This window comes from Emydura macquarii, unplaced genomic scaffold (genome assembly GCF_026122565.2).
Source record: "Emydura macquarii macquarii isolate MOO-44397 ecotype Brisbane River unplaced genomic scaffold, CSIRO-AGI_Emac_v2 contig_1363, whole genome shotgun sequence".
Taxonomy (NCBI): Eukaryota; Metazoa; Chordata; order Testudines; family Chelidae; genus Emydura; species Emydura macquarii.
Window position 1 is genome coordinate 2,880,413 of NW_027131500.1, and position 18,710 is coordinate 2,899,122.

Sequence of the window (18,710 nt, forward strand, 5' to 3'; positions counted from 1 at the left end):
GGATCTTGCTCAGAGATTTCCTCTCTCTTGCCTTTCCCCCTGTGGATTCTTCTGAGGAAAGGATGAGATCTGGCTCACAAGACCAACCAGGGCAGGGTACAGGTAAGGCATGAAAAGGAGAAGCAGGGGAAGTTTCCCACCACTTGGAACTAGGGAGATAGAGGTTGACAAAGCCAACAGAAAGAGTGGTGGAGACAGGGCTGATGCTGGAGGAACTTAACCAGTGGCTAAAGAAGTAAGTGGTGTATGAAATCATGGACTGACTTGCTAGTGTCCAGGAACTGAATACCAATATACCTGGTAGCCAGCACAGCACAGAAGGATCTGGTATGGAAGTGCATAAACTTTCAACCAAAGCACTTGATGTCAAAATAACCAGCACTGTGCTTTAGAAGTCCAATGGAGATGACACTGACACACCCAACACCTCAGCAGTAGGTACTAAAGCACTGAGTGCAGAAGCATGGGCATCACAAGAGACTAAAGAGGCCGCTGAAACCAGATGCCAAAGAAGAAATGGCAACTCATTAGCCATAGTATCAAAAAGAGTCACGTGACTTCATTTCTTCTACCTCATCCTTAGAAGAACAGTGTGTGGAAGAAAATCCTGTGAAAACTCTATACGTCTGGATGCCTTATTAACTCACTAGCAAAGACAATGTGGCTTAGTGCAGGGAACCGCGTTAAACTCATGGTGCCAGACTTTAGGGAACGCAATCATGAGGTTGAAGAATTTCAAGAGTGTTTAGACTAACACTAAGCGCCAGACCTTACACTTTTGGATTACTTTCTTGAGTTCCTATGCATAAAGCCTGGTTCAAGCACAGACCCTGTCTGATTTCCAGTTACTAAATTCACAGACTGAGATTTGGGCCTGGATATTAATTTCTCCAAGCTGTGGTACTGGGAGCAAGACCCACATGGCCACCTTGAAAAGGTGGAACTTGAAGCAGCTGTCTCAGACTCTATGGTCCTGTCTAGATTAGGAGAAAAGATATTTAAAAACACATGCTAACTACCTCATTTTAACTAATATTTTAAAACTCTAGTGCAAACAGGACAACTTGTATTTTAATAAGCAATAGCTGGTCAAGGTGGTTCTTGAAGGGAGCAATATATAGCAAAACTAGTGTAGACACAGTTATATAACAATATATTTTTACCAACTTATTTTCTTTTTCAATACCTAGCCTATTACAAAGTTTCAGCCAAACCAATCTAAATGTGCTAAAACATGGTTGGTCAATGCCAATTTGTCTGAACACAAGTGTAGGCAGCTATTTTAAAAACTGACAACATTTGGAATGTTACTGTCCTGTCTTGCATGACTTACTTCCACAGTTAGTCATCATTTGATGCAACAAACTGAAATAACCTTCTTTACAAACTTTTAGAGTATAACTAACTGAATTACATTTTTAAATGCTAGTTGAGAACACAGACAGATTCTTGCCATTTTTCGCGTGTCAACAATGAACAGATTGCTCCTGAATGATGCAGATGTTGAAGCATTATCAAAAGGTGTAGAACAAGGACTTACATAGCTATGTTTCAATGGTGGTGAAGTCACTGAAAATGTTTCACTTGCAGGATCATCAAACCAATCGATGATCTGTTTTTCAACTTTAAGAGACAACAGAACATCTGTTCTTGAAGAATCCAGATAAACCTATTTTCTACACTTTTCAGGATGAGTATATACCATTTCTATCTTTCTACTTAACAATTTTTGACACTGCTCATATTTTATCCAGAAGATGAATCTGTATTCTTTATTTCAGTACATTTAATTGCTTGTTTCCTTCCACTTCCTCCAACTTTAGGCATGTTGAATCTTATAAATTCACATACTGATGTTTGGTAATCACTAAACAATAAGAACTTATTTGCAAAACTGATCAGCAACTTTCACAATGACTACATTTAGAATGATCAACAACCTCCTGTGAAGAATGAAAAATAAGATAAACTAGCCAGCTTTGTACAGACCCACTTTATCAGATGTCCTGCTCACTCTATCTGAAGTTTCCACGTTTTAACAAACCAATTCCACCTAGCAGATAACTCCACCCATTCAATTTACTCCCCCAACAAATAGTAGTCGATTGTGCACACTAGCTACCTCCCTCTCATTCCACACTAATCGTATACCTCTCTGAATTATCGACTCCACCCACTTCCCTTCCCAGAAATGGGGTTTTTAGACAATTCTCTAAATTTCCTATTGTTTCTTAATAGGCATAGAAAGATTCCTGATGTTCCCATCAGTTCCCTTTTAATGTTTTAGAATTGTTGAAATTATCTTCCACAGATGGAAATTAGACTGGAAAGAAACCATACACATAAGGATAGAGATAATGGATACCTAAGTACAAGTCAAAGATGGTAGGCAAAAGGAAGGGAAAGAGAAAGAAGTATAGAAGCCCTCCTAGACAGGCTTCACATGTCCAAAGGATGACAGGAAGAGGGAACTGAGCTATGTCATTTCTATATTTTGGAGTTGTGATCGCTTGGAAAAAAAGTTTCAGGATGTCAATTGCTGGCAAAGACTTCCTCCTCCTCAGTGATGAGGAGGTCAGCTGCACCTTGTGAATGGGAAAATGGATTTTTTTGGGAAGCAAACACCATTTAAGTTTTCCATTAAAAAACTACTGATTTTAAAGCCTCTGTTAGCAGGTGTACAAACTTTTAGAAGTTTAGAGAATCTTAAAGGGCAACATGAAAAAAGGCTGATAAAATATAATCCCTTTATGTAGTTTGTATTTTAAAAGCTCCCACTATAAAATTAATATAGTGTTTTGACTTAATATAGTGTTGTGAATGAGGAAGACTCAGTAACATATCCTAGATGTGTTGGGGAAACAGAAGAATGTATCACATGTGACTATCCAGATATAATAGAGACCACCAAGACTAGAGCAAGTATATAGAGGGCCTATACCTCTGAACTAGCTCCTCCAGTCATCTCGAGCTCTAACAGCAGCCATAGTTCTAGAGAATCTGTATCTATCTAAAATCAGAGCTCCCCTGAGCAGGGCTTTCAACTTTGGAGGGGGAATGCCGGTAACCTAATACTGACAGGGTCACCATTAATTTATATATAAGAGACCCAAAGGGTTGATACAATGACATCTCCACGTGTCTTCCATCCAACCCAATCTCAAATCCCTCTCTTCCCTAGCTGCACAGGCCAAACTATGCAAGCCCATAGGTTTAACCGATGAGAATTGCCACTAGGGTGGGTGAGCACTGCCCCTTTCTATGTCTGTAGGTCAGGATCCACTGAATCCCATTCACTTCATCCATGTGGTGGAAGAGATGATGTTATCCATTACAATGTGCACAAAACTTTAATTGTTTACATTTACTGTACAGCATTTTTTAATACTATGTTTTTTAAAATGGCTTTATAATGTCATTAGATGACTGTGGCGGAAAAAGATTAGGAGGAAGTGATGTAAGTAGAATACAAGTTCAAGGAAAGGAAATGTTTAAAAAAATAAACCAAATAAAATTAGTGTCTCACTTACCATTTTCGCCAGAAGGTAATGATACAGTGTTTGTTGGCATGGTATCAGAATTCACTTTTCCATTCTCAAATGTATCATTTTCAGTCTGTTGTAACTGCCAGTTGAGGCCAAACAGATGCATTGCTGGTGGTAAAGAATACATACTTTTTAAGGGGTTTGGTGCTTTTAACTGTAATGTCAAGTGATAAATATATGTATAACAAGTCACTCTAATAATGACAGTTCTGTTTTTATGACAATAGCAAATTGTGTATTAAAAGATATAACAGGCGGAACCAATGTTTACAGTCTGAGTGTTCAAATACTGTACTGTAGCACCAAGCAATTATTTATTTGCAATTTAGTAAGTTAGCAGTATCGGTGAATGCAATTGGCAATAAGCTCCACTAAGTAACAGTAAAGTGCTTCTGTGTCTCACATTCAGTCTAAATGTGCACTTAACATTCCCCCCACAACTCTCATCCTGACTCTTGCACTAGTATATCAAAGCAGAAGAAACAATCTGTAATTGTGTCCATTCTCCTTGCCATCTCTAAAACTTCTGTACAGATAAATCACTTTATTTTAAAAAATAGGCTGCCCAAACAAGTTCCTGAAATAAATAATTCTGTTCTGAACACCCAAGCAGGGGAAACCAAAGAGAACAAGCAGCAGAGAGGAAGCACGGTCCAGACCTTAGGCCGCCAGAAGATCTGTGTTCACTTCTCTGATCTGTCATAGACTTACCTTGTGACCTTGGGCACGTGACTTAGTCTTTCTCCACCTGTCTATAAAATGGGTCTATAATATTTCCCTATCTCAGAGGAATGGGTAAGGTTAAAAATTGTGAGGTGTTTAGCTAACATAGTAATGAGGACCATATAGTACCTGAGATAGTACACTGGAAGCACTCCATTCCCCTCACTCCTTTTTTGTAAAAAATCCAAGCTCAATTAAAACTGTGTAACTACATACAGAGCAATTAGTCAAATTTATCTCTGGTATTATTGGGCATTATTAATTAATCTCATTGTCTAGGGCTTTAAAGCAGAAAACTGATTTACACTAAAATTGTTTTAATGTCATATGAAATGTTCTCAAGCTTCTTAATATTTATGGCTTGTTTTCCCCACCAAGAATGTTACATACCATCCAAACCTGATTTTAAACACTGTACATTAGCTTTTCCCAGAGCAGAGATGGTCAATGATACTAGTGCACAAAAGTGTTTTTGTAAAATACATTGTGATACTGGAGGTTGAATTATTTTTAAAACTATTAATACAAAAATATTAAAAAGCTAAATCATTGGGTCTCATTTCTTCTCTTCTTCCTCTCTCCCTCACACACACATCATTGATAAAGTCAATCTTATTTATCACTTCTGCACTTAGGGCATGCAACTTCATCCATTTGGTTCAATTTTTGATTCCTCAGTCCGTCTGTATTGACTCTGAACCTGATCCTTACTCAAGATTTGGCCCTCTTCAGGATTACAGCCTCCATCAGTTCCTTGTGTAAAAAAAGATATTTTATTACTGAATGTTCCAAAGATTAAAGTCCTCCCTCCAGATAAGATATTCTCTTTGATCCAAGTCTCTGACTCCACTGTCACTCTTCTTTCTCAGACCTTAAATTGGCTGTCGAGGCCTGAAATTGTAGTGATCCTTGACCCTCAAACCTTATTTCTTCTTTTTCCTTCCCCCTCCTTTTGTCTATAAATCTGCCCATCGTCTTTGGGAAACTGCCAGAATTAGCCTTTATTTTGACCCTACCTGAGATGAAATTCTTCTTCATATCTTAAATATGATTCCTATTTGATTATTGCATCTCTTTTAATATGGTCTTCCTAAAAGCCTAGGGCCAATTATACTGGCATTTATACTGGCTCATTTCACTGGCTTCAATGGGGTTACAATAGTGTAACAGAGCATAATTTAAAGGGTTCTAAAATACTTCGTAATCCAACATACTGCAACTAGATCATTTCTCTGCTCCAGTTAGTAGGACTAAATCATCTACAATCTCTGCTACCTTTACTGGCTTCTTGTCATTCTCTGAATCTAGTTTTCTATTTGAGGAAGAGACTATCACTTACCATGGGCTAGGATTTAATCTTACAATCTGCCCTGAGTAAGAGACAGTGCATAGCTGCTTCTGTTTCTTAACCCTTTGCTCAAACTTTAGTGGATCCTACCCTTGAGTCTCCACAATGAAGGTCATAACACTTTCCCTCATCGAAGTGGAACTCTCTCCCTTCCCCTCAACAATTAAAGAGGTGATTAAGTATAAATTTCAACACACACCTTTTCTTCTTTAAATTATGATTGATTCTCCCTGTAAAGCATTTCATTGTAATGTGTATGATGGAAACCACAGAAAAATAAATTGCTGCCTTTTGCCCCCTCCATTCTCTAACAATGCCAGCCTGGTTGCCTTGTTTGCCCATTTCTCCCACAACCACCTCTGGCTTGCTTTTTTTATAGCCCTCTATGCATGGAACACCTTCCTGAGCTAATACACTAGATCCCAACTTCAAATCCCTCCTCAGAATCCATTTCTGCCATGAAACCAACAAGAAATTAGTCAATTAATAATTCCTGTTAGTAATATAGTTAGGGATAATTTGTGCAACTGTCTCCCACCCCAAACCCACCCTACAGAAATACAGATGTGAGTGTCAATTGTCTCCCTGACCACTCTCTTTGTATCATGTTTCCCTTTTCACCTCTTCTTGTTCTTTGCCTTTTAGATTGTGAGCTCTTTGGGGCAGGAAGTATAATTTTATGCGTTTAGAAAGTGCATAGCTGGCAGATGATATCACAACCTAAACAAAAATAACATTTTAATTTTACAGCTATATTTTTATTATCATGAACTCTTCTTGATAGCATTCCAAACTAGCATTATAACATATCTGTCCAACACATACACATTGCTTTAAAAATCAACTAATCTATGAGGCATGGGCCTAATATACAGCTATTTTGGGCACATTTTACAGAGATGGCTATGCAGGTATGTTAGGGAGTGGCAGCAGTGAAGGGACAGGGTGAGAGGAAAACTGAGGAGCAGCTGGCAAACTTCTTAATAAAAAATAGTCACCCTGTGGAATGAAAAAGGAGCACAGGGGCAGTGTGCAAGCCTGAGTAGTACATAGATATGTTTGGTCAAACAGGAGTGGGAGGGAAGAGGAGAAGGTCTTCCCTGGTGGGGGAACAGAGAGGGAACAGAAGAGAGCCAACTCTGTAAAAAGAAAAGAACTGCAATACAGTGCAGTTACTCAAGAAATATACTGGTATGGGAAATACACTGAGACTATACAAATAAAAGAGTTCAACATTTTTATTTTACAGCCTGTGGGCACTCATGAGGTTGTTCTGACTCTGCATTTATTTTTTTAGGACATTCCAATTCAGTACAGTACAGTAATTTGTGTAGTAAAAATATGAATTCTAGTTTTTGGTTTCTATTTTAATTCATTTTCAATGCTTAAAACCCCAAATGGAGCACTTCTGGCAGCTAAAACCTCGGTGACAACAAAACAGCCCCAAGTCCCATAAACCCTAGTAGCTCAAACATGAACTTTAGGAAGTAAGCCAGTGACCATCTTAATTTCACATTCCATGATGTTACTACCCACAACATAAGTGACCAAAGTCACTATGGTCATTACAAATGTCCACAGCAGATGCAGATTTTAGATTCCCTTCATATACCTTATTGCTGGATAATTTCATCAGTAAACACAAATTCAGCTACCAGCTGTATGCTGATGACTCACACATCTTCCCCTTTACTCCAGATCTGTCTACTTCTGTTAAAGCTAAAATCTCTGCCTGTCTCCTCGAGGATATCTAGATGCCAGCTCAAGCTCAACACGAATAAAATAGAGCTTCTAATCTTTGCTCCCAAGCCCTGCCTCCTACATCCTTTCTCAATCACTACGGACAATACCACCATGCTGCCTATCACTCAGGCTCATAACCTGAGTTTCATCTTCATCTTTAGGTCCTCACGCCCAGGCTATGCCTAAATCTTGTCGAATCTTTCTGCACAACACCTCTAAGATGTGGCCTTTCTTATCCCTTCACACAGCTAAAACTATTGTTTAACTTCTCATCATCTTGTGTTTTGATTACTGCAACATCCATCTCTCTGGCATTTACAATGGCAGACTTGTCCCACTTGTGTCCACTTAGAATGTTACTGCGAAGATCATTTCCCTAGCTCATCACTTTGACCATGTCACCCCTCTCTTTGCATCCCTCCACTGGCTTCCCTTGTTCTATTACATCAAGAGAGACTGCTTGTATTCACTTTCAAGGCTCTTCATGGCCTATCCCCATCCTACCTATCACCACTTATTTGCTATTGAGTTATAGATGCTCACCTCTGATCTGCCCATGGCTCCAGTCTCTATCACACACGTTACATTTTCAAACAAGAACCTTTGTGCTAACTCCTATGCTGCACCTCATGCTGCACAGACACTCCATTAAACATACATAAAACTCTCTTTATTCGCCTTCAAATCCCTCATCAAAGCTTTCCTTTGCCATGATGTCTACAAAAAACTGATCACACTAATTAGACTGCTGGTGTACGGAGACCACCACCTATCATGCTGATGAATATTATCTCATTGTTTCCTTGTATGCCCCCTGTCTCTCTGTATCCATCTATTGTCTCTTGTCTTATACTTAGATTGTAAACTAGATTGTAAAGCTATCTTTTTTTCTCCTGTGTCTGTAAAGCAACTAGACAATGGAGCACTGGTTCATGACGAGGGCTACTAGACGCTAAAGTAATACAAATAAATAATAAGAATACTTGAAGTCTTTGCAAGGTCAATCAAACCTTTGGGATACATTAAAAGTCTTTTGGAACCTGAGAAATCATTCTTGTGTTCCTATTTCCAAATTAAGTTATTTAAAAAATTATCACCCACTTTTTCAAAAATAGTCTGACACCACAGTTTTTGGCAAAGATGGGTTAAATAAGCCAAATATGAAGCCTGTAGGCCAAGCCAAGTTATGAATTTTCCACAAGCGATTACACCTATTTTTAGAAGTCCAATATCTCAGATATACCTGTTCTTACTTTTTCAAATTAATGAAGTCTTGCAAAGTCTGAGGTGAAACAGACCTTTTCTGAGGAACGTTAAGTGGATACTAAATCAAGATTGTAGTAGAAAGCTAGTCAACTATCTCTGCTTATAGTAAATTTTGGGTTTGATTGGTTTGTCCCAGTGTTCATACAGGTGGCAACAGGAAAGGTACAGGAAACTGGTAGCAGGTTACTAAGGAAGTTTATCAGCCACTGGAATCTTGCAACTTTAGAGTTTTAAAACTCAGTAGGATTTACTGGCAAGCAACTAAAAGGAAAACAAAGTTTGTACCGAGACATCAATGTATGTAAAATGAATAAATAAAACCATCAAGTGATGGGAATCATTACAGTTGCCTAAGGTTAGAAATTGGTATGTTTTGGGAAGATATGTTTATTCTTTATGGGAAAGACCAGTGCATATGCAGTAATATACTTTGACTTTAGCAAAGCTTTTGATACACAGTATCTCCCACAGTATTCTTATCAGCAAGTTAAAAAAGAATAGGTTAGATGAATGGACTATAAAATGGAGAGGGAGCTGGCTAGATCATTGGGCTCAATGGGTAGTGATCAATGGCTCCATGTCTAGCTGGTAGCCAGTCACAAGTGGAGTGCCCCAGGGGTCGGTCCTGGGGCTGGTTTTGTTCAACATCTTCATTAATGATCTGGAGGATGGGGTAGATTGCATCCTCAGCAAGTTTGCAGATGACAGTAAGCTAGGGGGAGTGGTAGATACCCTGGAAGGTAGGGATAGGAAACAGAGTGACCTAGACAAATTGGAGGATTGGGCCAAAAGAAATCTGATGAGGTTCAACAAGGAAAAGTGCAGAGTCCTCCATTTAGGACGGAAGAATCCCATGCACAGCTACAGACTAGGGACCGACAAGCAACAGTTCTGCAGAAAAGGATCTGGGGGTTACAGTGGATAAGAAGCTGGATGAGTCAGCAGTGTGCCCTGGTTGCCAAGAAGGCTAATAGCAGATTGGGCTGCATTAGTAGGAGCATTGCCAGCAGATCGCAGGAAGTGATTATTCCCCTCTATTCGGCATTGGTGAGGCTGTATTGTGTCCAGTTTTGGGCCCCCCACTACAAAAAGGATGTGGACAAGTTGGAGAGAGTCCAGAGGAGGGCAACAAAAATGATTAGGGGGCTGGAGCACAAGACTTATGAGGAGAGGCTGAGGGAACGAGGCTTGTTTAGTCTGCAAAAGAGAAGAATGAGGGGAGATTTGATAGCACCCTTTAACTACCTGAAAGGGGGTTCCAGGGAGGATGGAGCTAGGCTGTTCTCAATGGTGGTAGATGACAGAACAAGAAGCAATGGTCTCAAGATGCAGTGGGGGAGGTCTGGGTTGTATATTAGGAAAATGTTTTTCACTAGGAGGGTGGTGAAGCACTGGAATGGGTTACCTAGAGAGGTGGTGGAATCTCCATCTTTAGAGGTTTTTAAGCTGCTGCTTGACAAAGCCCTGGCTGGGATGATTTAGCTGAGGTTAGTCCTACTTTGAGCAGGGGGTTGGACTAGATGACCTCCTGAGGTCCCGTCCAACTCTAACATTCTATGATTCTAAAGAGACAGGAAATGAGAGATATATATTCACTCCACAGGACAAAAATTCAAGAACCTCAATCCAATTTGTATATGTCTGCGTGCCCCTTCAGTCACACTTTTTTATTTATTTTTGAGGCACTATAATTTGTGCACTCAGGTGACAAAGTACATATGCAAAATCCACTGGGACAAACTGGGTTTTTGTATGTAAATTCTATCATATGTGCATGCGAGTGACACAGCTCAAAAATTCATGTGAAAAGTGGTGAACACGTAAAGTTGAATGTATATAAATGGAGGATAGATTTTAAAATGTTGGCCCTGCAATAACAGGAAGTGTAACAGGCAGCTAGAACTCTGGTCAAAGTTTGGAGCCGAGATCTCTGAAGAAAACCCCAAAGCTGTTGAAAGTAGCAGCTGTAAGTCAATGGGTGGCACTTTCACTATGGTACTTGTAATGAACCAATTCTCCAGTACTGGATTAGAAAACAGTGTGTTGTTGAAGGTGATATCTTTCAGACACAGGGCTGTCCACAGGACCAAGGATCAATGGAGGATGAAGGGTCAAGAAATGAGCAGCCTGGGGTAGGAGTCAGTGGGCATACTATACTGGTCCCTCACACTGTCCCTGTGATGATCAGGGAGGAAAAAGTAATATAGCCTGGTTAAAGGGAAAACTCTAGAAATGGTGACTCTGATCTCCTGGGAACAATCTTATCACTTGTTCTGTAAGGGGAAGTGACTGAATAAAATGGGGAAATGTGGACAGAGGAACCTAGCAGTGTTTGTTTCTCCTATGGATTTTTCAAAGAGGAGAAATTCACATCTTCCAATATTACTTCTGCAGATATGTTGTAAGATAAAATTCCCCTTTTCATTATCAAAATCTATTGTCAATGACTGCTATGGCGGTATATACCTTGGTGATTGGAAGTTGAGGTGTACAAATTGCTTTCCTAGAATTAAATGGAATTTATAAATAAGTAAATACACACATACACACAAACATATGTGTGAAAGAAAAAGAAGATTGTTTATATTTTCAAACCAATGTAAAGCAAGCAAATTGCAATTATTACTCAGTGTTGCTGAGGCATTATTTTCCATTCATCTCTCCTGAATTTTAAAATGAAATATTTGAAAACTACATGGTAAATAATTTAAATTTAAATAAAACTTCAGTTTTCTTGCAGCTACAATTAGAATTTGAACCTTCTGAAGAACCTAGTGTGGGCTGCAAGTAGGTCAACTTGAAAATTACTGACTTTCTCTAATTTTAAACCTTGATCTGCAGCACCTAACGCCCAGTTTGGTAAGAAAGACAGAGTGAAATAAACCCCCTCATTTACAATCTAATTTGCATTCATCTGCTGTACACAAAAATATGCTCTTCAGATGTATCCTTATTGAAGACCAAGAAAAGAGTTAATTAAAAATAAGTGAAATTACCAAGCACAAGTTCTTCATATGTTACTCTCTTTTCTCAAGTCATCACAAAGCCAGTTTTGGATGCCCAAAACCCAAGCAACTTGATTGTGCAATTTATGCTGTTTGACTTCATTGGAAGGTTAGTTAATAAGAAGCTGCCTGTTTTTTTCAGAGTGGCTAAACCTCTACTCATAAAAGCTGTATATTTATAGATGGAATTTCATTGCATGATCACATGGAAACTCGCCAATGCCTACTGAAATCTCGTAAAAGTTATGGTCTCTTTCCATATATTTTTGAATGGATTTGACTGATTCATTAATTTTGCAGTTTCATCTGTGAAAAAAATTTAATCTTAATCCTATATTCTCCATTTTCTGTAAAAAAAATACTGTAAAACTTTTTCATAAAACAATCTGTGAAAAACTAGGGTGACCAGATAGCAAGTGTGAAAAATCGGGACAAGGCAGGGGTGTAACAGGAAGCCATATAAGAAAAATCCCTAAATATCAGCATTAAAATCGGGACATCTGGTCACCCTAGTGAAAAACACATCACAAAGGAAATGTGGCAGTAAAGATATGTCAGGTAGATTTTATGGGTGAGGTTTTTTTGTTTTGGCTTCTAACCAGTCATGAATATATGATATTTTAAATATATTCTATATTTTTCATTTTCTCAGCTGTTAAGGATGGATGGATAGTCTCTGTATGTTTTCTTGTTCACTAAAAATGGAATGCACAATATGTATTTCTCAAAAAATACACATATGGCTGATGTCACATTATATTTTACAGGTCAACTATTTTCCTGCAATAACAATGATCATCTTATCAACTGTCAGTAGCATTATCTGGAAATTAATCAAGCTTCAACTGCAACCCTAGGTTTTCAATAACCAGGCCTAAAGAACATTACTCAGTAGACGATTACAGACAATATTTACCTGATTTTTGTCCTGTTTCCATATTTGTGCATTTATTCATACTCTAGTATAACTCAGGATTATCCACTGAGTAATAATCTTTAATATCATATGTTCAGGCCCTGGAATTTCAGCTGAATATTGATCATTTAAAATTGTGATGAATGAACTTTAAAAAGTATGGAGTTTCAGATCAGTTAAGCCAGCCTTGCAAAATTATATTTGCCCTCAAATGAATACTTTATTTATTTATATTATTTTTACTTACGATTATTATTGCTATTTTACAGAAGATGAGGAATGTTGTCATTAGTTTCCATCATTGTGGTAATGGAGGGACAAATATATTAGATATATGGTTTGGCAAATGTTCATAACAGTTTTACAAGGCTGAGTTGACTGTTGGATGCTTACGTACACAACTTTTCAGCTCTCCCTGTTCACTCCTCTCAGCCTTTCACTCCTTCCTCCAAAATGATCTGTCTCCCTGCCCTAGAACTCCTGGCAGCTCTCTTCTGGAGAAAGGATGAGGCTCAGGCTCATTCTTATCTTTATTATGCCATTTCCCCCAACTCTATTAAAGATCATTTCCAAAGTCACATCAATCATTGCAGTGCTCACAAAAAGCAATCTGTTTAGAAAAGAAATACTAAGTAAATTATACTGTCATTATATTGTCTGAGCATCTATGGGATATGTCTCATTTATATGAGCGCATCACAAAAATGGTGCAAATTTGGCCTTTCATGGCTTAAGAGCTTTAAGCTTTAAACTTCAAAAAATTCTTCCAATCTAAGTATCTAGGCTATAAGAATAATAAGAAAATGATTCAGTACATTGAGAGGTACCATATGATCAACTGATAATCTACGTGGATGTTGAAGGCAGAGAAATGTGCAATCTGATGAAAAGATTTAAAAAACCAAACAGAACAGGGTCAAATCAAGGTCAAATTAATATAACGTTCAAATGACACACTGAGCAGTGGTTTTATAATGAAACACTTGTGCTTTGTATTTCAATCTCATGAATGGGTAAAACACATCAAAAGCTTTTTATGTTCCATATTAAGAGTGACAGAATTTTACAGCAAACATGCAATAAGGATAAATGTAATAAGCTTTAATAAAGGATGATAAGAAGGTTTGATAAGAACTTTTGGAATGTCACCAGCTCAGGAATGTAAGATGAAAGCATCTGCATGTAAAAATTGTAGTTTGTTATTTGGACCCCCACAGGGTAAACTGTGATTAGAACTACATATTTTTTCCAGAAATTAGCTTTTGTTTTGAATTTCCTGCTGAGTTCACATGCTAGTTGATTGAATGTGCAAGTCAATATATAGGTTTTCTAACCCATTGCTGGGTGTTACATTTTATGCTATTACAACAACCTATATGTAGATCAAATGTAGGTCAGTGAGGTCCATACAAAAATAACCGGTGGCCCCATCGGAAAGATTTTCAAAGTGGTTATCGCTATGCTAGATAATTATTACTTACCTAGTCTCAAAGCATATTTGCTTAGATGCATAACAAGTCAAACATTTGAATGGGACATACCCACAAAACCACAGTCTGTTTAATGACACATATAATGCTATTTGCAGTGTTTCTCTAATATCCTGGGACCGACATGGCTATAGCAACAAGGTTAATGTGCTATTATCTTTTATTGGCCCAACTTCTGTTGATGAAAGAAAATATTTCAAGCTGTTCTTCAGCTGTTCTTCCTCAACTCCCCTGCTCAGCTACCCTAATGCAACATGGGGAGTCAAGATGGGATGAGAGACTACGTGGGGGAGCCATAGTGGAATGAGTAAGGAGGGGGAAGGGCAATTGGTTTGTTGGTTCAGTTTGGTTTTCCTCGTTGGGTCTATGGCTTATTATGCTATGAACCTGTTTTGTGGTGGGTAGAATGATGATGAAACCTAGCTCCCTCTTACTTGTATACTCTGATATTAAAACAATCTTAAAGACAATATAGAAATCAGGCATCTATTCTGTTTGGTTTTAAGAAACTTTTAATTTTTACTCTTATAAAGCCTTGTCAACAGAAATGGGACAGAAATTGGGACTGATTCAATGTTGTCTACTGTATTGGATGGAGTGTCATGCATTATACTGTCACTATTGTGCTGAAATGGTTTGAAATAAGATTGAATGACTATAGTTCCCTAGAGCCCTCACCAAATGAAATGTGAATCTCATGAAGCTATTTCAGTTAACAAAAATGTATTTTAAACACATAAAAAATAAACACACACAGAGAAATGCAAATATTTATAAAATGTGCATTTTGAAGGAAGCCATCTGACTGACTGACATTTCAGTTGTGTCAGGAAGTGTATAAGCAAAGAGTTAGGTCTTGTTAGAGGCCTTCAAAACAGGGAAAATAGCTCAGAATTTCATATTTAATTTAGTATTTTTTCCAGAGCAAAAATATGCCAACACTGGGTTCCAAAAATCTGCAGGGGATGATAAGAATACAGCAATGTTAGTTCTAGGCCAACAGCAACAGCTGAAATTGATGGGAAAGTGCTATCAATTGAGCAGCTGGCTGCCATTCATATTACCACATGATGGATGCTGGATCAGAAAACAGGGCAAATGCTTTAAATTAAGTACCCTGTTTTGGTTCCTGCTGAATCAAAGCAGCATACTCATATTCATCTCTCCCCTTTCCAAACTTGTGGGAACCTGCCTGTCAACTCCTCCGTCTTTCTGGGATGACAGTTAGGGATCTGTTCCCTGACTTGCTGGTGTGTGTGAGTGTGAGTGTGTGTGAGAGAGAGAGAGAGAGAGAGAGAGAAAGCAGATGGGGATCCCTACCCTAGACTGTAAGAGCTAGTAGCAGTCCAGAAAACTATCATCCAGCAGCTTGAAAAGATTGGAGGGAGCCTATGGACACATTCTCCAGTAATGTTAGCTTACTAGTAACTTCTGAGGCCCAGATTCTCAATGGTATTTCGGCACCAAACCCCCAATGAAATCAATGGGAGTTAGGCAACTAAATATCTTTAAGGATGTGGGCCCAAGAGATTTATAATTTCTGAAGATTAAAGAGTAGATGGAGTGCAGACTAGTTAGTGACATCGACAAATGAAGGGTAAAGGCACTGGACAAAATTCTGAGCTGATTTAATACCCTGTGCAACCCAACTGAGTTTATTGGTTTGCTAAAGGTGTCAATCTGTGCAGACAACTAATGGTTTGGTGACTATATCAGCATTGCTGAAATACAGCCCTTAACATTTTCATTGTCATGCCACCTATGTACTATAGCAGAATTCATTAGTATCATCTATTAGCCAGATCTGACAGTGGAACCCTAAAGATCTGTCTCTTTACTTAAAAGATAGGTGAACCAGCTAACTTTCCACATGGCTGCCTTTCTTTCCCAATAGCTCAGAAAACTACTCTCCTATATAGTTATTATAACAGATTGTTTTGTATGATACTATTTCATCACATTTAGGCACAATAATTTTACTTGCTTGGTTGGTTTTAATACTTGGAAAAAAATGAGCATTTTAAATGCGAACATGGAAAATGCAAATTTCACATCATCTGTACGCTCATAACACATTTTCTTCCCACAAAACACAAATTTACAACTGATATTATGAGAGATGATTCCTAAGGGATTTGTATTTTTTCTTTTCACAAATAAAAAGTCTTTTGAAAATGGCATCTTTATGTGAAAACATGGGACCAAATTTCCAAATTTCTGCATATTTGTGAGAACACCCAAACTGCATTCAAACAGGTCCCGATGAAGCACTCAAGGGATTTGCACACAGCTACAGAAGCTGTGTGTACATGCAACTTCAGTTTAGGAATGTGCATCAGGTATTGCTGTGCTCAGGAACCTTGGGTTCATGATACATAAAGAAATTTTGATTGTGTTTACTATTTACAGGGATGTTTATGGATGTCTAATTTGAGGGAGACGTTTAACATCAGTAATGTTCAGAGTATATAAAAGCTGAACAATCAGCTATATTAGTGAAATATAATCATTTATATACAAAGTTACCATATATATATATATATATATTTAATTCACACAACTTGATGCATAGTGTGTCTCTAAGGGCTTCTTCTCCTCTGCATAGACGCAAGTCACAAGTTAATGGGAGTTACAGGCCAAGGGAAAGGAAACTAGTGTCCCCAAACAGCAAAAGGCTTTAACATGTGAGGAATCTCATTCCTGTTCAGCAAAGCACTTCAGCATTTCCATAACTTTAAACATGCTTAAGTTCTTCTGATTTAAAATTAAGCAGATGCTTAAGTGCTTTGCTGAATGGAGACCTAGATTCCTAAGTACTCCTGAGTTGCTACCTGTCCTATCTAGCTAATCTATTTTCATTTGATTTCTAGACTGTTGATCACCACAGTATCTAAATGCTTCTATTTCTGGAGATTGCCACAGATTTGCTGAGGAAGAGTTCATTATCCATAAGCAATGCTTGCAGGACATTGAATGTTTCTGAAAGCACCGTTGGGGCCATGAAAAGTCAATTTGCTCCACTGGAAAAAACACAGAAAGGTAGCAGTCTTACTTGCAAAACAAAACAAACACCACCACCACCACAATCTAAAAACTGTTGTGATAAATCTTAATTTGAATACAAGCCTTCATCAAACTGGAAGTGGGTATGCTCCTTGGTGGATTAACTTTCTAAATTCCTTGAAATCTTCTCAAATCTCTTTTAACATTCTGACTGCCAATCATGTCTTCCTCCATCTTTCTGTGCAAGGTTTGTATATTGCATCAACCATTTTACTCTTAATGCCAGTGACAACAAGAGCATGTGACATATGCAACACATCAAATATTAATAGTGTTGAAATGGTAATATTGCATTACCCTTTACATTTAGTATGAAGCATAGTCAGAAGAGCTTTCCACAATAAACATGACCTAATGTTTATTACCAATGGTTGTCCATGACAGAGAAAAAAATTGTATTTAGGATTCATGTCTCAAGTCACTATGTCCAACACTCTTTGATTTTAGCATATTTAAATGAAAGATGCTAAATGCTGTTCGCTTGTTAACATTTTGTATAATCAGGACTCTCCCAAAAGTCCTAAAAGGTAGTGAATACACCACACTCATTCCCTTCTCCACAGCCTGTCCGCACCTTGAAATAAGCCTATGGTAATATTAAAATAAATATTTTAGATATTATTTTACAAATATTCTCACTTTTGGGCTGCAATATGAAACCATTCACTACCTTTTCCTTCAACCATCATTTTTCCTTCTGAGGAAGGTATACACAATCACAGCTTTTATTTATCTAACGAACGCACCATGGAAAGTTTGTTTATGTCACGTTCAATGTAGTAGGCTATACCTCTCTTGAGCAGAGGGTGGATGCTGCTTCTGTCATGGAATCCAGGGCACAGCACTCCAGCTGTGCTGTTCAGGGTGTCTGCCCTCTTGTGGAGGAAGTTAAAGTAGTCCAAAATGTCAATAAGCTTCCATAGCCCACAAAAAGCTGTGTCCTAGGACTTCAGGAAACCAAAGATGGGGGGGGGGGGGGGGGGTGGGGAGAAGGTGGAGGGGTTGGAGAAGGAGAACACATCTCCTTTCTGAGAAGACCTGGGCAGTCAAGGCTCTCAAGCCATTTTGCAACCCCTTTTTCCAGGGGTTCAGGAGCTCAGTCCTGCTCCTTCAGAGGGCCACCCTCTAGTGAGCAAGGATCCTCCTTTTTTGAGGACCTACCCATCTCCAGGCTTACCAAGTCTCACAGGTGTTCCAGGAAGGAGCTGACTGCGCCTAGAGGAGCTCTTTAACCCCTTCCTGAGCACCTACCCCATCACACTGAACAAATCATAATGAAGATATTTTAAAAATACATTTAAAAATATCAATCAAAATTGCCATTGTGGTATATTGAAAAAAATACACATTGCATCAACTTCAGAGGAAGATTTTCTCAATTGCCTGACAAATCACCCTGTGCACCTGAAGGTCCAGGCAGTGCCATCCACACCTGTTAAGCTTCACATTAAGTGGTGGGGATAGCCTTGTGCAGAGGTGAATCTCATCACTTAAGAATAGCATCTCAGCAGTGATTAAAATTGAATTGATTGATCAGGCTGAGTTCCGGGGCACAGGACCAAATTTCTGACCTACACAGTGAAGTTTTAAAAGGTTATTAAGTGTTGAAAT

General features: G+C 38.4%; 1 protein-coding gene across 1 annotated transcript in view; it reads right to left on the reverse strand.

Annotated features, from left to right (window-relative positions):
- TENM3 (teneurin transmembrane protein 3) overlaps positions 1 to 18,710 on the reverse strand; it is a 569,896-nt gene that overhangs the window by 121,584 nt on the left and 429,602 nt on the right. Inside the window, exon 10 of the mRNA XM_067551693.1 lies at positions 3,531 to 3,653. Within this exon, the coding sequence (XP_067407794.1) occupies positions 3,531 to 3,653 (123 nt within the window). The remainder of the gene's footprint in view (positions 1 to 3,530; positions 3,654 to 18,710) is intronic.